At 45.0% G+C, this 17,880-nt stretch overlaps 1 protein-coding gene across 1 annotated transcript; it reads left to right on the top strand.

The window, feature by feature from the left end:
* Window positions 1-2,127: 2,127 nt before the first annotated feature.
* Window positions 2,128-6,108, top strand: IL10 (interleukin 10). Its single transcript, XM_032422366.1, has 5 exons — window positions 2,128-2,327; window positions 3,141-3,200; window positions 3,466-3,618; window positions 4,680-4,745; window positions 5,814-6,108. Exons 1-5 carry the CDS (start codon window positions 2,163-2,165, stop codon window positions 5,904-5,906), a joined length of 537 nt encoding a protein of 178 aa, XP_032278257.1. The 5' UTR covers window positions 2,128-2,162; the 3' UTR covers window positions 5,907-6,108.
* The last annotated feature ends 11,772 nt before the right edge of the window (window positions 6,109-17,880 follow it).

Below are 17,880 nucleotides of genomic sequence, written 5' to 3'. Positions count from 1 at the left end.
CCTCCCTTCCCCCTGCCATCTTGTTCATGTGTATGTGCATGTGTGCATTTGCACATATATTTCACATTATAAGAAGAAATTGTAAAAATGCTAGCCTGCCTCCCTGAGGTGCTTCCCTATCCTTCTGAGTGCTTGCCTGTGCTCAGACCAGCCTCCTTCAGGTTACTTCCTCCAGCCCTGGTACACGCTCATCATGTACTCTGCTATGCCCATCCCAACATAGAAAAGAGAAAGCTGCATAGCTGGCACCTTCTTCCATGGACCAGACCCTGTGCTTGGCACCAGGTACACAAAGGATAATAAAATAACATCCTACTTCAGGGGGCTCACAGCTGAGAACCTCAGATGACAACAATGTCAGATTGTGGGTTTAGTACCGGAGGCAAGTACAGGGCATGGTGGCAGAGAAAGATAGGAGGGGTCTGTGCTGCCTGGGTCAGGGAGAAGGGCCTCAGCACTTTACCTGGCCTGACTCCTCCATGCAGAGTCTACACCCAGAACACCCAACTCAGAAAGGCGGTCAGCTCTATGAGCTAAAGCAGGCACAGCTCAGGAAACCCAGGAGACAAGAGGAAAGGAGAAGGGTACAAGGGGTGAAAACTTAGCTCCTCGGCTCTTATCTCTGCTTCCTGGCAGCAAAATTCAGTCCTACCAAGCCCAGTGTGAATCAGCAGGAGCAAAAATTTCTGCCTTATCTCCACTCTTGTTTCGAAAACATTTCTCCCTTCATGATTCTTAGGTTTTTGCATTGATACTCCCCAGATTACTGGAAGGGGAGGCCACAGCTCCCTGATCCTGACCCACAAGGTACATCCACAAGTTGGGGCTGGACCCTGTCATTTCTTTCCCCTCAGACTCATTCCAGACTGGCCTTATTGGAGGTCTAGCAACCTTCCTCACTACATCTGGCTCCCCTACCTGCCCACCCTCAAACACACACACATCCACGTGTGCAAGGCCAAGGCAAATGGCTAAGACTTCTTCGGAAGGGGGAAGGGGCAGGTAGGAGAAAAGAAAGGGGTCCGCTGTCCAGCCTTCTTGGAATCCTGATACAATTTTCTTGTTATTTCTATTTCTCCCACCCCCCACCTTTCAAGTGTAAGTGTCCAAACATAGAAGCTCACAACTAAAAGAAACCATATGGACTCTTCAATCCAACGTTATCATTCCACACACTGGGGACGGTGTAAGTAGTAGAGTAAGGAGCATGGCCTTGGTGTCAGGTAGACCTGGGTGCAAAGTCTGACTCTCTCACTTAGTGCCCATGTAACCTTGTGCAGGTTACTCAACAGCTCTGTGCCTCAGTTTACTCGCTATAAAATGGAGATGATAAGGGTCACAGTGACTGGCAGGTGCCAAGCTATCAGTAGGTGTGGATTACTCTTACTAACTTCCCCCAAGTACTGGGACAGCCGAGGAGGTAATGACATTGATCTGAGAGTTGAAATGAACTCAGGGCTAGAGAAGGAGCCTGGAGTACATCCTATGGCCCTGCTTGTCCTGTGGGAAGCTGGCCTCTGCAAGAGGACATCCTGGAACATAAAATGAAAGAACCAGAGGGATCTTTGAGGATATTTAGCTCACCCTGGTTCTCATTTGGGGAAACTGAGGCTCTTCCCAATTCAGCAAGGAAAAGCCTTGGGTATGCAACCCAGGTTGGGGAGGGGATCCAATTATTTCTCAACTCCAGTACGTTCTGGAACGGTCAATTTGTCCACGTCACTGTGACCTAGGAACACGCGAATGGAACCCACAACTGTGGGCCTCTGTGCACAGAACAGCTGTTCACCCCAGGAAATCAACTTTTTTTTTATTAAGAAAAGCTGGAAAGTTATTTTAAAACAGAGAGAGAGGTAGCTCTTCCTAAAATAGCTGTAATGCCAAAGTTCATTGTTCAACAATCCCTTTCGCTTACAATGCAAAAAATTAACAACTTTAAGAAGTTCAACGAATGCAAAGTTGGAGAGGTCTAGGGAAGTGAGGGGCGTTAATCAGAAGAAAACGTTGCCAGGAAATCTGACTCTGTGGCTTTTTATGAATGGGGAGGCCTCACCGCACCCACAATATAAAAGGGGGACACAGTAGGTGAAGGTCTACACATCAGGGGCTTGCTCTTGCAACACCAAACCACAAGGCAGGCTCTCAGAAGGCAGAGCTTCAGCATGCCCAGCCCAGCGCTGCTGTGTTGCCTGGTCCTCCTGGCCGGGGTAGGAGCCAGCCGACACCAGAGCGCCCTGTCTGAGGACAACTGCACCCACTTCCCAGCCAGCCTGCCCCACATGCTCCGAGAGCTCCGAGCTGCCTTCGGCAGGGTGAAGACTTTTTTTGTGAGTATGATGCCTTCCTGTCCTTCCTTCCTTGCTGGGACTGCCTCCACCAGGCATTCTGCTAGAGCTCTAAGAATCCTCCCTCTTGTTCACTTCCATCCCCAGCATCCATTTCCTTCAAACTGAAATTCTTTAAGAGTCCCAGGTCAAGCCAGAGGCTCAGTGAGTTCAGCTAAGCCCAGTGTTGCAGCAAAGGTGCAGAAAAAGCCACCTAACAGGTCAATGCACTAGGACTCCCATGCTTAGAAACTTTTTATAAAGATTCCACTGGAGCTCAGTTGGCTGGGGGAAATCACAAAGGGTCTGACTGAAGATGAAGATGTGTTGTTCCCCATCCCTTGTGGCAGGAAAACATAAAGAACCTGGAAACCTGCTGGTTGGGGAAAGCGCCGTGCGGGGAAGGGGCGTGGGGGAAGCCTGCTTTAGGAGATGCTTCCCATCTCCAAACAGCTTTCAAAGCTGCAACTGGATGTCCACAGTGGGGAGAAAGACAAGCAAGGAGCCCCGAAGTGTGGGTGGGCAAGGGTGGACCCTTCGACCCTGATTCGGCTCTGCAGAAAGGAGACCAGGACCGAGTCAAGCATCTGCCGTGGCTTCAAAACCTGGCAGAATTTTTAAAATAACTTGATCCTGAGGAAAAGGACCTGATTGAACTAAGGGTTCCAGCACTGCCGAATGTCCTGTTTTGAAAATTTCCTTTCCGTTTTGGGGCCAGGTTGCACTGATTAAAAATTAGAAGCTCTATAAATAAGAGGGCATCAGAGAGACATTTCCTCAAAGGTCAGGTTCATTCTCCCTTTGTCCTTCTTGCAGCAAATGAAGGACAAGCTGGACAACATGTTGTTGACTGGGTCCTTGCTGGAGGACTTTAAGGTAACCTGAGGAGGTGTGTGGGAGGAGAGGGTGCAGCGTGACTCAGAGAAGGGAGGCCTCCGGGAGCAGGGTCTGCTTCCTTTGCTTTGAAAAGGAGAAGTGGAAATATCTTAACTCAACACACAGCCAAAGGGCTGTCCTGGGGGGTGGGGAGAGAGAGGTGGCTGGTTAAGAAAGGTCCCTGGGGACAAAGCTGTCCTCTCAAGCTAGGGCAGCAGCTCTTCCTCCCAGTCACCGTCCCCCCAACTCTGGCTCCTGCCCTTAGGGTTACCTGGGTTGCCAAGCCTTGTCGGAGATGATCCAATTCTACCTGGAGGAGGTGATGCCCCAGGCTGAGAACCACGACCCAGACATCAAGGAACACGTGAACTCCCTGGGGGAAAAGCTGAAGACCCTCAGGCTGAGGCTGCGGCGTTGTGTGAGTGCGGCCGAGTTCTTTCCCTTGTGGCCCTCGGGCTGAGTTCTTTCCCTTGTGGCTCTCGGGCTGAGTTCTTTCCCTTGTGGCTCTCGGGCTCTTCCTGAAACCCCACTCACACCCAGACGCAGAGACAGACTGGCAGGAGCACTCTCGGAAAGGCACTAGAGTTCCATCTCTTGCTCATTTCTCTCTGAGCAAGGAGTGGGGGAGGCTGCTAGGCATTTACATGTTTGCAAACAGCTTTCCTGTTATTTGTGAGTCATTTGTGGGTTATTAACTACTCCCCTCTCTCTTTATGAAAGGGGTCCAGAGCTTCAGTCTGGGCTCTCTTGTCCCTTTGGACCTTGACTCCAGGCCCAGCCAAACGGGCCAGGAGGCAGAGTCCCTCGGAGAAGAAACTCCACTTACCTCTCATTCTCTACCTTTTGAAAGCAGAGCTCTTAAGTGGGGCCCAACTGACTGACTGGACTTTCCTTGGCATTTTAGAAGAGCCAGGGAGCTACTCGCCCCCAGGCTAGTGTCTCTAAACAATTCCCCAGGAGAAAAAATTTCTCTAACTGAAATGATCCCCTCGCCACTGGTTTCCTTGGGGCATCAGTCAGTTGGTCTCTGTTTGTAGAATGGGACTCTGCAAATGTTTTGGTCTGCATGACTGAGACTGCATCTCTACTCCTCGGGGACTTAGAAATGGTCCCTGTGGCTGGACCTGAAGAAGAGGGACAGGATAGGGAAGCAGAGAAGGACAGAATGGCTGGCTCAGCACTTGTCAGCACTGTGGCATTCAGAGAGGAAGCTCCAAGCTCCAGATCCTGGGTTTCCACGCAAGCTTTGCAAACGCCTCGGAGTGGCTCCTAGAGAAGCACTTTTCATTTCCCTGGGCTGTTTTGTCTCTGTCTAGTGGGCAAGGGTGAGGTGGGGCTCAGTTCTCCCGAAGGAGCTACGGGGCTTAGGTATCCAAGATGAGTCTGGCCCCTTCTTCATGCTACTGGCTTGTCCCCCAAGTGCTGTGGACACAGGAGCTGGGAGCCCATGGCATTAACACTTTCTCTTTTCCTCCACAGCATCGCTTTCTGCCCTGTGAGAATAAGAGCAAGGCGGTGGAGCAGGTGAAGAGTGCCTTTAGTAAGGTAAGTGGATGGTGGCAGAAGGGGCTTGGGGACCATGACCTCTACCCACTCCCCAAGTTGGCAGGTGCTAAGCAGGCCCCGTCCTTCTCTTGAAGGGGGTGTGGGAACCCAACAGATGGTGTGACCTCCTCAGCCAGTGAGGAGCTGCTGCCTCGCTTATATTTGTTTTCTGTGAAGTGTCTTTGGGGGTTTCTAAATGACTGTTCCCCGCCTTTGCAGGCCTGTGGGTTGAGCCAGTCAGCCAGCCTGTGAACGCAGTGAGCTAGATGCTGGGGAGAGTGACGAAGGAAACAGAAAGTAGCTTGTTGGGAATCTAGACTAAAGCCACACGTGCAGGAAGCCAACACGTGAATGCACACACACAAACACACCCAGGGGTTCAGCCGGAACTCCCCAAAACTCTGAGCAGGAAGCAGAATTCTCATTAATCTAGAGTTGGTCCATACTCACTTTCTAGCTGCCATTCACACCTGCCAAGTGCCTCAGAATATCAGCTCTCAGATCCAATGGGGTTTCAGGCTTCCAACTGCCCGTGAACTGCTCGACCCCATTTCCCAGAAGCCATGCGGTCTATGTCCTCTTTGTGGGCTGCAGACAGATGCTGGGCAGGGTTCCAATGTCAGGAGCCATAAACCCCCTGACAGTAGGCCCGAGGAGCAGGGCAGGGCCTGTTCCATCCATTGGTGAGAGGGCATCCACATAAAAGGGCTCCCTTCGCTCCTCTTACCGACTTGCTTTCAAAGCCGTTCCTCTAACATCTTCTCTCCAAATTCTGAATAAGCATCATGTGAGCACATGACCTTTAAAATTGTTAAGGCATCATTTTGTAGACTGTGCTTTAAAAAAGCGAATGTTCCTCTTGTTACTTGCTAGCCATGCTTTAGACGAATGCATAGCCTTTCCTAAGACACTGGGCATACCCTCAGCTTCCTAGAGCCTATCCTTCACCTCCTGACTTACGAGAGCAAGTATGGCACCTGAGCCCCAGAGTCATACCCATCCAAGCCAGGGACCCATTTACTCACTTAGATGGGGCTTTCACTAAACATTTCTTATCTCCCTACACAGCTCCAAGAGAGAGGTGTCTACAAAGCCATGAGTGAGTTTGACATCTTCATCAACTACATAGAAACCTACATGACAACGAAGATGAAAATCTGAAACAGGCTGGGGAACAAAACATCCAGGATGGCAACTCTTCTCAACTCTAGGACATAAATTGGAGATCTGCAAAATCCCATCCAGGGATGGAGGAGAGCTGAACAACTCCGTGGAGAACCCTGCTGTACCTCTCTCTTAGAATATTTATTACCTCTGATACCTCAACTCCTATTTGTATTTATTTACTGAGCTTCTCTGTGAACTATTTAGAAAGAAGCCCAATATTATAATCTTTTTCAATATTTATTTTTTTCACCTGTGTGTAAGCTGTTTTCATAGGGTGATACCCTGTGGTATTTGAGTATTTTAAGATAAATTGTAAGTTATATAAGGAAAAAAGTGTTTCTTGGCGGGGAGTACTGAAGCTTCCATTCCAAGCCTGACCATACTGGATGGCTGTTGAGCTATTTCCCTGACCTCCCTATAATTTCTCTTGTCCCTGGGCCTGGGGCTCCTAGAGTGTTAAAAAGACTCTTACCCTCTGAGGAAGAGAAACTAGGGAGCCCCTTTGATACTTAGTATTCCAGTGGCTCAGAGGAATTCCCTTGACCTCATTCCCCAACCACTTCATTCTTGAAAGCTGTGGCCTGCTTGTTATTTATAACAACCAAAAGTTGGTTCTAATAGAACTTGGTTTTAACTAGAAGCAATTCAATTCCTCTGGGAATGTTACATTGTTTGTCTGTTTTCATAGCAGATTTTAATTTTTAATAAATAAATGAATCATTAAAATCATGTTATGGTGTCAGTTGACTTTCTGTTTGACTAAAATTATTCCCTCAGGGACACCTGGATGGCTCAGTCAGTTAAGCGTCTGCCTTCAGCTCAGGTCATGTTCCCAGGGTCTGGGGCTTGAGTCCCACATCGGGCTCTTTGCTCAGCATGGAGCCTGCTTCTTCCTCTGCCTCTCCCCCCACTCCTGCTCTCTCTATCTCAATCTCTCTCTCTCTCTCTGACAAATAAATAAAATCTTTAATAAAATAAAATAATAAAATAAAATAAAATAAGATAAAATAAAATGATTCCCCCAACATTTCCAAGATAGACGAGAATAGATAAATGAATTCTGCATTCCAGAGAAAGCAAGTCAGCTACCCTTTCCCAAAGAGGAGGTAAGTTCCAAATCTGATCAGAGGAAAAAACTATTTCCCTTCAAAAGCCAATAGCAAAAACTACCATTGTCTTCCCATAAACTCAGTCCTTTAAGAAATAATCCTTAAACTCTTAAAGATCATGCTGATTTTCAAGACTAAGGATGACATTCTGTAGATACCAGAATTAGAAAGATAGGCAGATGACTTTTTCAGTGTTTTTTGTCTTTGTTTTCTAGGGGTTTTGTTTTGTTTTGGGTTTTTTGTTTGTTTGTTTGCTTGCTTGCTTTGTTCTGTTCCGCTTGGTTTTGCTTCTTCAAGCCCCAAAGGTCTGGGTGAATACTAATCTACCTGGGTTGTTGTGAAAATTTGGACAAAGAGCTAACATGGCTGCTGGCACTGAGAGATGGTCCCTATACACGTTTGGTTGTTATTGGTATGCACAACCTACCAAGTCCTCCTTGAGTTAAGATCAGAGGCCCACCCAACAGAGTAGAATATAAGCAGATCAGCCCACTTGATAGAATACCCAAGGATTCAAGGCACTGCCGTCCCTTCTGTTCCCTCCTTCAACCACCAGACTAATGTGAGATTGGCTTCTGACTGCGGTCTGTTGGGAGGGGCACGGTGGCTGGGGAAGCCCTATTCAAAGCCCCGTGACTTGAAGAAGAGAGAGGGAAACAGTGGTCTGAGTAAACACTGATCACCCTCACAGTCTGCCCAGGCAGCCCTGGTCTGGGGGAGGATGGGGGCTAACTGGCTGTGGGCAGTTTTTCTGTAAGACCTGACTCACTTCAGTTAAAGTAACCATAGGAAGGAAGTGGGAAGCATCAAAGCTGAAATTCTGAGATGAAAGGTTAAGGTTAAGAGTGGAGGCTAGCAGAAAACCAAGAGAGAGGAGTGAGGCTCTACGCCAAGGCCGTCTGTCTATACTGAACTGGAGAAGCCGTGAGGTTTAGGCAGCTAGGGCTCTCTGCTAGGCAATGCGCACTAACTTAAGGTTGAGGTTGGCACCTCATGTGAGGGAAGTGGGCATCTGAAACCAAGACACAGCAACTCACCTAGAGAAGCCACACAGTTGATGAGATGTTGACAACAGTCACAATTCACCGAGCACTTATTTTGAGCCAGTTGGTGCTAGTTATGTACGTATCGGGCATGCATGTGGGATTATTATTGCAATCTTCTGTAAGAGGAAACAGATGCTCGGACATGTTGGCATGGCCTGGCTATATGGGTTATACAGAGACCAGAGAACTGAGAAAAGTATAAAATGCCTCTCCCTTTGTATTAATTATCTACTGATGTCTCCAAAATTTAGCAGCTTAAAGCAAAACACATTTTTTTTTGTCTTTTTGTGTAGGCCGGGAATCTGAGAGTGGCAAGTAGGGGTCCTGGTTCAGGGTCTCTGAGGACGTTGCAGGCAAAATGACAGCCAGAGCTGCAGTTATCTGAAGCTTGGTTGGGGTTGGACAAATCACATCCAAGATGGCACACTTACATGGCCGTTGGCAGGTGGCCTTGGTTCCACACTGGCTATTGGCAGGTGGCCTTGGTTCCTTGCTACATGGGCCTTTCTGTAGGGCTTCTTGAACGTCTTCACCATGCAGTGGCTGTCTTCCCCAGAGCCAATGATCTGAGAGAGAGCAAGGAAGAAGTCACGGTGTCTTTTCAACCTAATCTCAGAAATCTCACACCACACTCCTGGCACATTCTATTTGTTAGAAGTGAGTTGGCAAGTATAGCTCATATTGAAAGGGAAACAAATTAGATTCCACCTTTTGAAAGGAGGCATCTCAAAGAATTTGTGGACATGTTTTTAAACTACTACACCCTTCTAAGAATTTAGAAAAAATAGCTCTGTGCTCAAATGGCACATCAGGCTCCTGGGTTGGTGGGGATAAGGAGATGAGTTGGGTAAGTATCAGGGTGCATGGAGAGGCCATCATCATGGACACTACCCTCCTCCAGTTCTCTCCCCTGTGGACTCATTCTAATATATTTACCTCTATGAGCCTCAGTTTCACATCTGGAAAACTAGCAAAAACTTTTTTCCCAGGTGTTATCTACTGAATGTTTGTGTTTCCTCAAAATGCATATGTTGAAGTCCTAACCCTCACTGTGATGATATTTGGAGGTGGGGCCTTTGGGAGGTAGTTTGGGTTGGATGACATCATGAGGGTGGGGCCATCATGATAGGATTAGTGCCTTTATAAGAAGAGACACCAAAGAGCTCTCGCTCTTTCCACATGTGCATAATAAAAAGATCTTATTGAGCACACACAGAAAGATGGCAGTTGCTACAAGCCAAGAGAAGAGGCCTCAGAATGAAACCTACCATGTTGGCACCTTGATCTTGGACTTCCAGCCTCCAGAACTATGAGAAATAAATTTCTTTTGTTTAAGCCATGCAATTTATGGTATTTTGTTATGGCAGCCTGAGCTGACTAATAGACCAGACATGATATAAGGGTCAAATATAATGTCAGGTGTGAAGGTACATATGTGTTTTGGGTTGGAAATATAGAGATGAGGTTTAGATAGGGATTGATTGACTGATTGATTGATTTTTGGCAACAAGCCTTTATTCTGTAAGAAGATCAACCACCTCATCTCCCATGTTCCTCTTCTCCTCACACCAGAATTTAGATAGCAGTGAAGAATGAGAATCTCTGTTTGTGGTCCCAGCTGCTGAGGTGAGGAGGGTGGGACCAGTGAGAGAAGCTCCCAAAATCTGTGATGATAATGTGGTTACCCTACCTAGCCACTGACAGAAATCAGATCAAAAGTTTCAGGAAGGCACCATCTGGAAGGAAGGGGATGATATCAAAGATGTAAAGAAAGAGGAAAGAGAATTGGCTTGAGAGCAGAAGCTACCCACTCTATAGCATGTTGACCCCTCAAAACACGTATAGGAGTGGATTTAATTGTGGAACATGAGGACTAGCTTTAGGCCTGGGGTGATTTAGGGAGAAGCAGGCATAACACTCCAAGGAAATAGGAGCTGGATCATAAGAACAAACGCTCAGAATTTAAAATGGCAGAACAATCTTTGAACTTCCATAAGTTGCAGAACTGGCTACAAAATGAATCAGTCAACTTCACCTTGGAGTGGTTAGTGGGTCCAGGTGACATGTGTGTTCCATTATTTAATCCTCCTTTTACACACTAACTCACTTGGTGACTTTGGAAATTTTACTTACCCTGTCTGGGCCTTGTTTTCTTCAATGATAAAACAAAGAGATAAGTCTAGATACATGGTTTCCAACTGGGACCACTAGATGCATGCACATTCCCAAAAGCACTCACCGTGGAGAGACTGTCTTTGAACAATTTCCAAAACGTGAAAAAGCTTAATGAAATTGTACATTTGCCATCCCCACCTCCCCTAAGTCTGTGCAGGCTCACTAAAAAGCACTTCTATGTCCTCTGCTGGAGTAATAGCCACTTTGTATGGAAAGACTGGTAGCCTCCTGATGGCCAGAAGCTCTGTTTGCTAGTCATCTATGATATTTTTGACTAATGAAAACAGAAAATGGAATTATTTCTTGAATTTTTTTTAACCAGCTGAAATATTTTAAAACAGAGAGTCTCTGGGGAAAATTAATAGCAGCAGTCCTTTGTGGTCAAAAGCTTCCAACCACTAAATGAGATGACCTTGAAGTGTCCGTTAAGCCCATACTTCCTAATTCCAGCATCTGATTCCTCCAGTCAGCCAGGCCTATTCCCATTTGAGCCCTCTTCTGGGACACATTCCTGTCCACAGAGTCTGCACTGGGAATTTTCCAGATGGATTCCCAGTCGTTGGGAATATCAACAGCCCCCATCTCCCAGCAGGGTTGAGCATCCACAGAGCCCTGAGCTTCCAGAAGCCTCCTTGACCCTCTGTCTGGAGAGGATATGGAGGAGATAAAAAACCTAAGGAAAAGTAACCCAGCTTGTTTCTTACTCCACAGCCCAGAGATGATGTGCACAGCCACTGGAGTCTGCCAAACTTTGGCTCCAAGCTTCATGACCTTGAAACAACACCTACCTCAGTACCCTCTGTAACATGGAGAGAATAATTGTTCCTTCAAGGCGTTGTTGTCATAAGAAATAAAGGCGTGGATACATGTAAAGCACAGAGGAAATGCTTAGTAAAAGTGGCTCTTCCCTTAGACATTTGGAAAAGGCTCACATGAGACCAGATGGTAAGATCAGTGCTAACACCATAAAAAACAGCTGGACACCCTTTGTGTGTCCATCACTAAACCTGGACCTTTCCTTATACTATTTTCTGCTCTCAACCCACCATTTCTGGATGGAAAGAGAAAATGGACCATCCCTACATTTGGGAAGGACAGAAAGGAAATGACATTTTTTTGAGTGCCTGAAGAAATACTTGGCTTGATGAAGTAAGTATATATATTTATGAATTATATAATTCATATATATATGAATTGTAGCCACTAAAGGTGCATTAGTTCACTGAACAGAAGCTTAACAGAGGTGCCTAACTATCATCCCGAGCAATAATAGTTACACATACCATTAAATAAATATTAGGTTAACTATGTAGGAAGTTTTTATTGATTACAACACTGGGCTTTGTTCATATATGCTCATTATCTATCATTGTTACTTACTTGTTAGCAACCCAGAAAATGAGTCTACCACACTGCTTCTTCCCTTACCATTATTAAAAAAAAACAAAAAACAAAAAAAACACATTTTTTTCCCAAAGTCAAGAAGTCATTGTATAATGGAGCCCATACTTTGTCCAATATGCAACCCAGAATCTCATGCTTATTTGAAGAAATCTTTCTGGATTATTTAGAAGAAGCAGATGTTATTTCCCCAGCTGAACCCTATCATACTTCTACCAGAGCCAAATTAGTAACTACGACTAGTATGCAGCATAAATAACTAATCATGTCTCCTCTCAGAATAATCTCTACATTCATATCTAACAAGGATGGGACTCAAATCAAAACAGAGGCAAATTGCCTTCTCCCTGGCCTTTGCCCCAAATCGGAGTTTTTATGAGATGCACGTTTATTCACTCAGAACCTATTATGCTCTAGGTACTATGTTGGATGCTGGAGAGAAAACAGTGAATAAAGCAGACATAGCACCTGCCTTCATAGATTTAACAGCTAAATCCATAGAGGCAAAAAAGACATTACAAAGTTAACTACACAATATTATTATAATTGTGAAACTACTAAATGAGAAGTGAGAGGTTTTAATGGAGCAACTAACCTAGACTCTGGAGTAGGGATGGGGGGCCTTCCACAAGAAGGTGACATTCAGCTGGGCATGAAGAATGAGTGGGAGTTGGCCAAATGAAGAGGGAGATGATGAGAACCTTAGGCAGAAAGAGCCACATATTTAAAGACCTCTTAGAATGGCAAAGCATGAGGGGAGGGAATGTCTCTGAAGCAAGGGTAGATTTGTACTGATACTCAACATAGCTGGACCCTGGGCCCTATTCAGGACCCTCTGGCTTCTCCATCTCCTCTTGTATCCTGAGTATCTGAAATAGGAAGGGACTTAAACTGTTTAAGGAACTAAAAGATGACACATGACAAGTGAGGCATATTATACATGAGGGAGAGAAGTTTAACATGAACTGGAAAAAATGGGCAGAGGTAAAATGTTTAGACTTTAAGGGCAAAGAGAAGTAATTGAAGGTTATTAAGAGGAGAATCTACATCTTCTGAATGAGACCTTATAGGGTAATTTGCTTCCAATTCAGGTAAGAGGAAATTGTAGTATGGACTAAGGTGGTAATAAATAGGATTTGAGAGAAGTGCAAGTTTTCAAATATTCAGCAACTACTTAGATGAGTGTGGTGACAGCAGGTGATGGCCAAAAAGCCCTCTGATCTGGCCTGAACTGGGTAGAGAAGAAGGCTTGGAAGGGAAGGTGATACATTCTACATTGGCCCTACTGAGCTGGAGGTGCCTCTGAGACTTGGAGTGAGTTTTTCTATAATGGTCAGCTGGACTTAAGAGATGTAGTCTGAAGATAAATACGTGGGTGTCATTGCTATAGCGATGGTGAGTGAAATCATGGGAGTGGAGAAAATCACCAAGGGTAAGAGTGTTGAATGAGAAAAGAGCCCAGAACCAAGACCTGGAGAACCCAGATATTTATAAGTCAGAGCAAGAGAACCTGACAAAGGAAATTGTAAAGAATGGCCTGAGTGGTAGGAAGAAATACCAGGAGAGAGTGGCGTCCCTGAGAACAAGGAAAGCCACCATTTCAGGAAAGAGGGAATGGTCAACTAAATCAAACACTATTGGGAGGTCAAGTAAGATCAAGACAAAAGAGCTTCTACGGGATGTAACAAGTGGGGGCACTGGTGACTTTATCAAGAAGAGTGCAGGGTGGGGGAAAGAAGAGTGCAGGGGAGTTGTAGGGGATGGGAGATTGGTGAGATTGCACAGTAAATGGGAAGTGAAAAAGTGGAGGACAAGAGGAGATGACAGGACATTGGGCCAACAGAGGAGAAAAAGAAGTTGAGATAGATGAATGAGATAGAACTGATGAAGACAGTTCCTCAGAAGGCAGGAGGGGGTAGGATGCAGGTAGAGGAAAGGATGACCTTTGAGATGAGGAGGAACACCTTCATTGAATAATAACAGGAAGGAAGTAGAGACAGTGGGTACCAAAGCAAGTTGGTTTGAAGATTTGTTGGCAGGAAGTTGAGGTCGTTTCATCAGATGGTTTCTATTTTCTCTGAAAAGAGTGAATAAGAAAGAGAATGCAAGAAGGTTTGAGGAGAGAAAGAAAGATTTGAAGTGATACTTGCAGATATGTGGAAAGCAAAAGACTCTAAAGAAACATGGCAGACTTCCAGGCAGTATTGAGCCCAGCTGAGGTAGGTAATCATTAATTGAAATCTGCCAGATTGTACCCTTTTTCTCAGGATTCTCCTGGCGGCCTGGAGTAAACACAGCAGAATTGTTTTTGCCCCATGAATATAACAAAAGGACAAGGAGGAGAGGAAGTTGAGAGTATAAATAAGAGCTTGACTGGAAAGATGGACCCAGGACTCAACATTGAATAATGAAGGAAGTGCAGATAAGAGAGAGCTGATGAAAAGGGACAGTGTCGGTAAGCCAATGGACTGGAGGTTCTGATGTAGTCAAGGAACAGTTGTGGTGGTAAGAGCTGAATCACCAAGGAGAGGAGGTGGTGACCAGAGAGGGAAAAGACTGAATGAAGATATTTTGGAGGTGAGCAGTTTTGAGGGACGATGAATTCCAAGCTATAACCATTGGAGCAGATGGCTGAGTAAAGGCAGAGGGAAAAGTCATCAGCAATGTGGAGGTCATGGAATTGAAAAGCCACATTTTGAAGAAGTCACCCACAAGGGCAATGAAGTGCATCAGGCTTGTGGCAGTAGAAGGAAGACCAGTGGAAGGCAGGGTAAAAAACAGTATGGGGTAGGTGCTCAAATAATTTGTGAATGAAAAGGAGAGGTAGATGTTTGAGCATCCTGGAGCTTCTGGTGTATTCTAATTCCCAAATATGTGGAGTTCTCAAAGTTTCATACACTTGACAAATTATCATTTTAAATTTCCTAAATCTTAGAGGAGTGCAGATCTAGATTTCTTGGAAGGTTCCCTAACATAGACTGCTTGGAATTTCATAATAAATAGAAGGACTTATATAGTTGTAAATATATCTTAAAAGATTGAAGTCATTTTTACGTCAGGAAAATAACAAATGTCCAAGCATTAACCACACATAACCCTAGAGTCACTCAATTCAAGAAGTTTATACTTTTTGCCAATATGAATCATCATAAAATGACACATCCAACTGGTAACCTCCAGCAAATTTCCAAACAGATCTTTCCTATGATATGCAGGTTCTTTATCCCCTGAGTCTCTTCTATTCCACATACAGCCATTCCCACTTATCCACTGTTGTGCTTTCCCCAGTTTCAGATACAAATGGTCAACCATGGAACTGGAGCAGATGATCCTCCTTCTGACATATTGCAGACGAGTGCACATCACAAGGCCCATGTCATTCCCCTCACTTCATCTCATCACGTCGGCATTTCATCATCCCACGTCATCACAAGAAGAACGGTACAACAGGATACTTTGAGAGAGACCACATTCATATAACTTTTATCACAGTATGTTGTTATCATTGTTCTACTTTATTATTAGTTATTGTTGTTAATCTTTTACTGTGCCTAATTTATAAATTACATTTCTTGGGGTGCCTGGGTGGCTCAGTTGGTTAAGGGTCCAACTCTCGATTTCAGTTCAGGTCATGGTCTCTGGGTCCTGGGATCGAGCCCCACATCAGGCTCCACACTCAGCAGGGAGTCTGCTTAAGGATTCTCTACCTCTCTCTGCCACTCCCCCTGCTCATGCTCTCGCTCTCTCTCTCAAATACATAAATAAATCTTTTAAAAAAATACTCTTTTTCAAAGGTACGTATATATATATATATGAAAAAACAGTATACATAGGGCTCGGGACTACCCACAGTTTCAGGCACTCACTGGGAGTCTTGGAATGTAACCCCCATAGATAAGAGGGGACTACTGCATTACTGTTATCCTCAATCTCTTTCTTACAAAGTGGGAAGATAGAAAATCACCATCAAGAAAGTGTTACCCCAAGTATAATAGACATCTGTTGGTGACACTAGAGGTCCCCAGGGAAACAGCAGTGCCACCTGACCTTTTCCTATGAGAGCTGCCTCAATAATTATAGTGAGTAATTCTCTTACCCTCCTTTCTGCTGAGACATCCAAGCATCAAGTTTTCTGACTTGTAGTCTAGGGAGGAGGATGAGGGCAGAAAATCATCTAAATCAGTGCCGCTCAGTGTGGCCTAAAGACCAATGCTGGTCCATGAACTGTTCGTTCCCAGTCTGTGGCAAGAGCAGCACAGACACGAAGTTTAAAAAACTTTATAGCAATTTGATAGAGTATTTTTTTGTTAGATCGAATCATTGAAAACAAGGGCTTGTATTCTGTATATTTTTTACTTTTTTTTCATTTTATTTTCCTAACAATTATTTTTTATTATATTTTATGAAAATGTTCATCCACCATGGATTGGAATTTTTTTTTTTTAATCTAGTTCTTCACCAAAAATAGTTTGAGAAACACAGGTTTAAATCACACTCCCAGGCTTTATTCTCAGATTCATGGAAACTCGAAGCTGGAAGAAAGAGGTAGTGAGATACACGTAGAAACACGTAGCCTTAGACTTACCTGATTTCAAATCCCCACTCTACCAGTCACCGTTGACCTTGGGTAAGTTACTTAGCTTCAATTCCTCATATGAAGGTAGAGATAATAGTCCTGGGGTTGCAGACTTGAGATGAGGATTACAGGAGATACCAAGCTGCTACTAGCCTAGCACAATCCCAGGCCCATAATGAGGACTGTGAGTTGTGTTAAAGATCATTTGACTGAACCCACAACCTACTGTTCCAGTGAGAATCTCAGGCCCCACTGATGAACCAACCACAGGTACCCTAGCCCAGGCAACACATCCTGACAAGGACCCCAGCTCAGACAAGGCAGGTGGGATGGACCAGTTCATCTCTCCCCTGTCTCCATCATACCTAAAGAATTTAGGATCCTCCCCAGGAAGGAAATGTTGCAGCCACTCTTGGCTGCCATTCTCCTTTTCTCTCATGAGAAAGAACACTGATTTTCTTCAGATATCCCACATCCATGCCCCTCATGGGAGCTGGGCCCCTCCCAAGGTAATTCTGTTTCCCCTCTCCAGCAAGTGACTTAGGAATGGGTTCGTGATGTAACCTGGCCAATGAGATTGAGGAGAGGTTGGCTGAAGGGCTACCCGGAAATACTCTTCTTATTCTTTTTTTTTTTTTTAATGTTCTTGTTTTGTTTTGTTTTGTTTAAAGATTTTATTTATTTATTTATTTGACAGAATGAGAGAGAGGGAGCACAAGAAGGCGGAGCAGCAAGCTGAGGGAGAGGGAGAAGCAGGCTCGATCCCAGGACCCTGGGATCATGACCTGAGCTGAAGGCAGACACTTAACTGACTGAGCCACCCAGGTGCCACTCTTCTTATTCTTAAAAGCAAGGAAACTGGGCTTTTTTTCTGCCTCTGGATGTTCTCCACATTTGAAGCCTGGCATTACTGAAGCCTTCTTGAGACCCTGAGGGGACTCAGCCTGAGAGGATAAATCAACAAATGGAAAATAACAAGCAGAATAATAGAAAAAAGAAAGTCTTTGATAACTTTGTCAAACCCATGAGTTAACCGATCCTAGATGAGAATTATTTTAGAATTTCCAATATATAAGATAATTTTCATTTTGACTAAGTCACTGTTCATTGGGTTTCAGGTTACTTGCAGCCAAAAGTATGTACCAAAAATATGCCTGAGCCCTCGCGCCATAAACAGTCAAACAACTTCAATCCTGGGGCTTTCCCTACTCCCGTCGTCCTCTTGAGTGACTGAGTCATCTCTGACTCATCCACTGAGCCCCAAATATTTGAGGGAGCTCAAGATAGTCAAGGAGTTCATATCCCTTCACCACAGGATGTGACTCCAGAGTTTCGGCCAATTCTCAGGCTGGCCGCCATGCCGTCTTCCTCACTGGTTTCATCTAAGGAAACCAGAGTTCTGTAGAGCTGTGTGCACACTGGGGCGCTGAGGGAAATGTGTGAGGAACACTTGCTTATGCATCCGGTCCACATCTGCCTTCCTCACAGGGCTCTACCTTCTCACCCCCTTCTCCTGAGGATCTTTGCATCTTCTACTTCCCTTTTCAAATGCCTCCTCTCCTATGAAGCCTTCCACCACCATGGGAGACCAGACAGACAGTTATCTCCACTCAGTGACCAAACCACTGGGCCACACATTTAGACAATAGATGATATTCTGG

The sequence above is a fragment of the Phoca vitulina genome, unplaced genomic scaffold (assembly GCF_004348235.1).
Source record: "Phoca vitulina isolate PV1807 unplaced genomic scaffold, GSC_HSeal_1.0 scaffold26, whole genome shotgun sequence".
In the NCBI taxonomy this organism is placed as follows: Eukaryota; Metazoa; Chordata; class Mammalia; order Carnivora; family Phocidae; genus Phoca; species Phoca vitulina.
The sequence above is the reverse complement of the archived record's forward strand: the minus strand, read 5'-3'. Positions and strand labels throughout refer to the sequence as shown.

Bases quoted from the DNA above. Each gene is read 5' to 3' on its own strand.
- IL10 (XM_032422366.1), top strand. From the start codon at position 2,163: ATGCCCAGCCCAGCGCTGCTGTGTTGCCTGGTCCTCCTGGCCGGGGTA. The intron at 2,328-3,140 runs GTGAGTATGATG...TCCTTCTTGCAG, and splicing joins GCAGGGTGAAGACTTTTTTT to CAAATGAAGGACAAGCTGGA. The intron at 4,746-5,813 runs GTAAGTGGATGG...CTCCCTACACAG, and splicing joins TGAAGAGTGCCTTTAGTAAG to CTCCAAGAGAGAGGTGTCTA.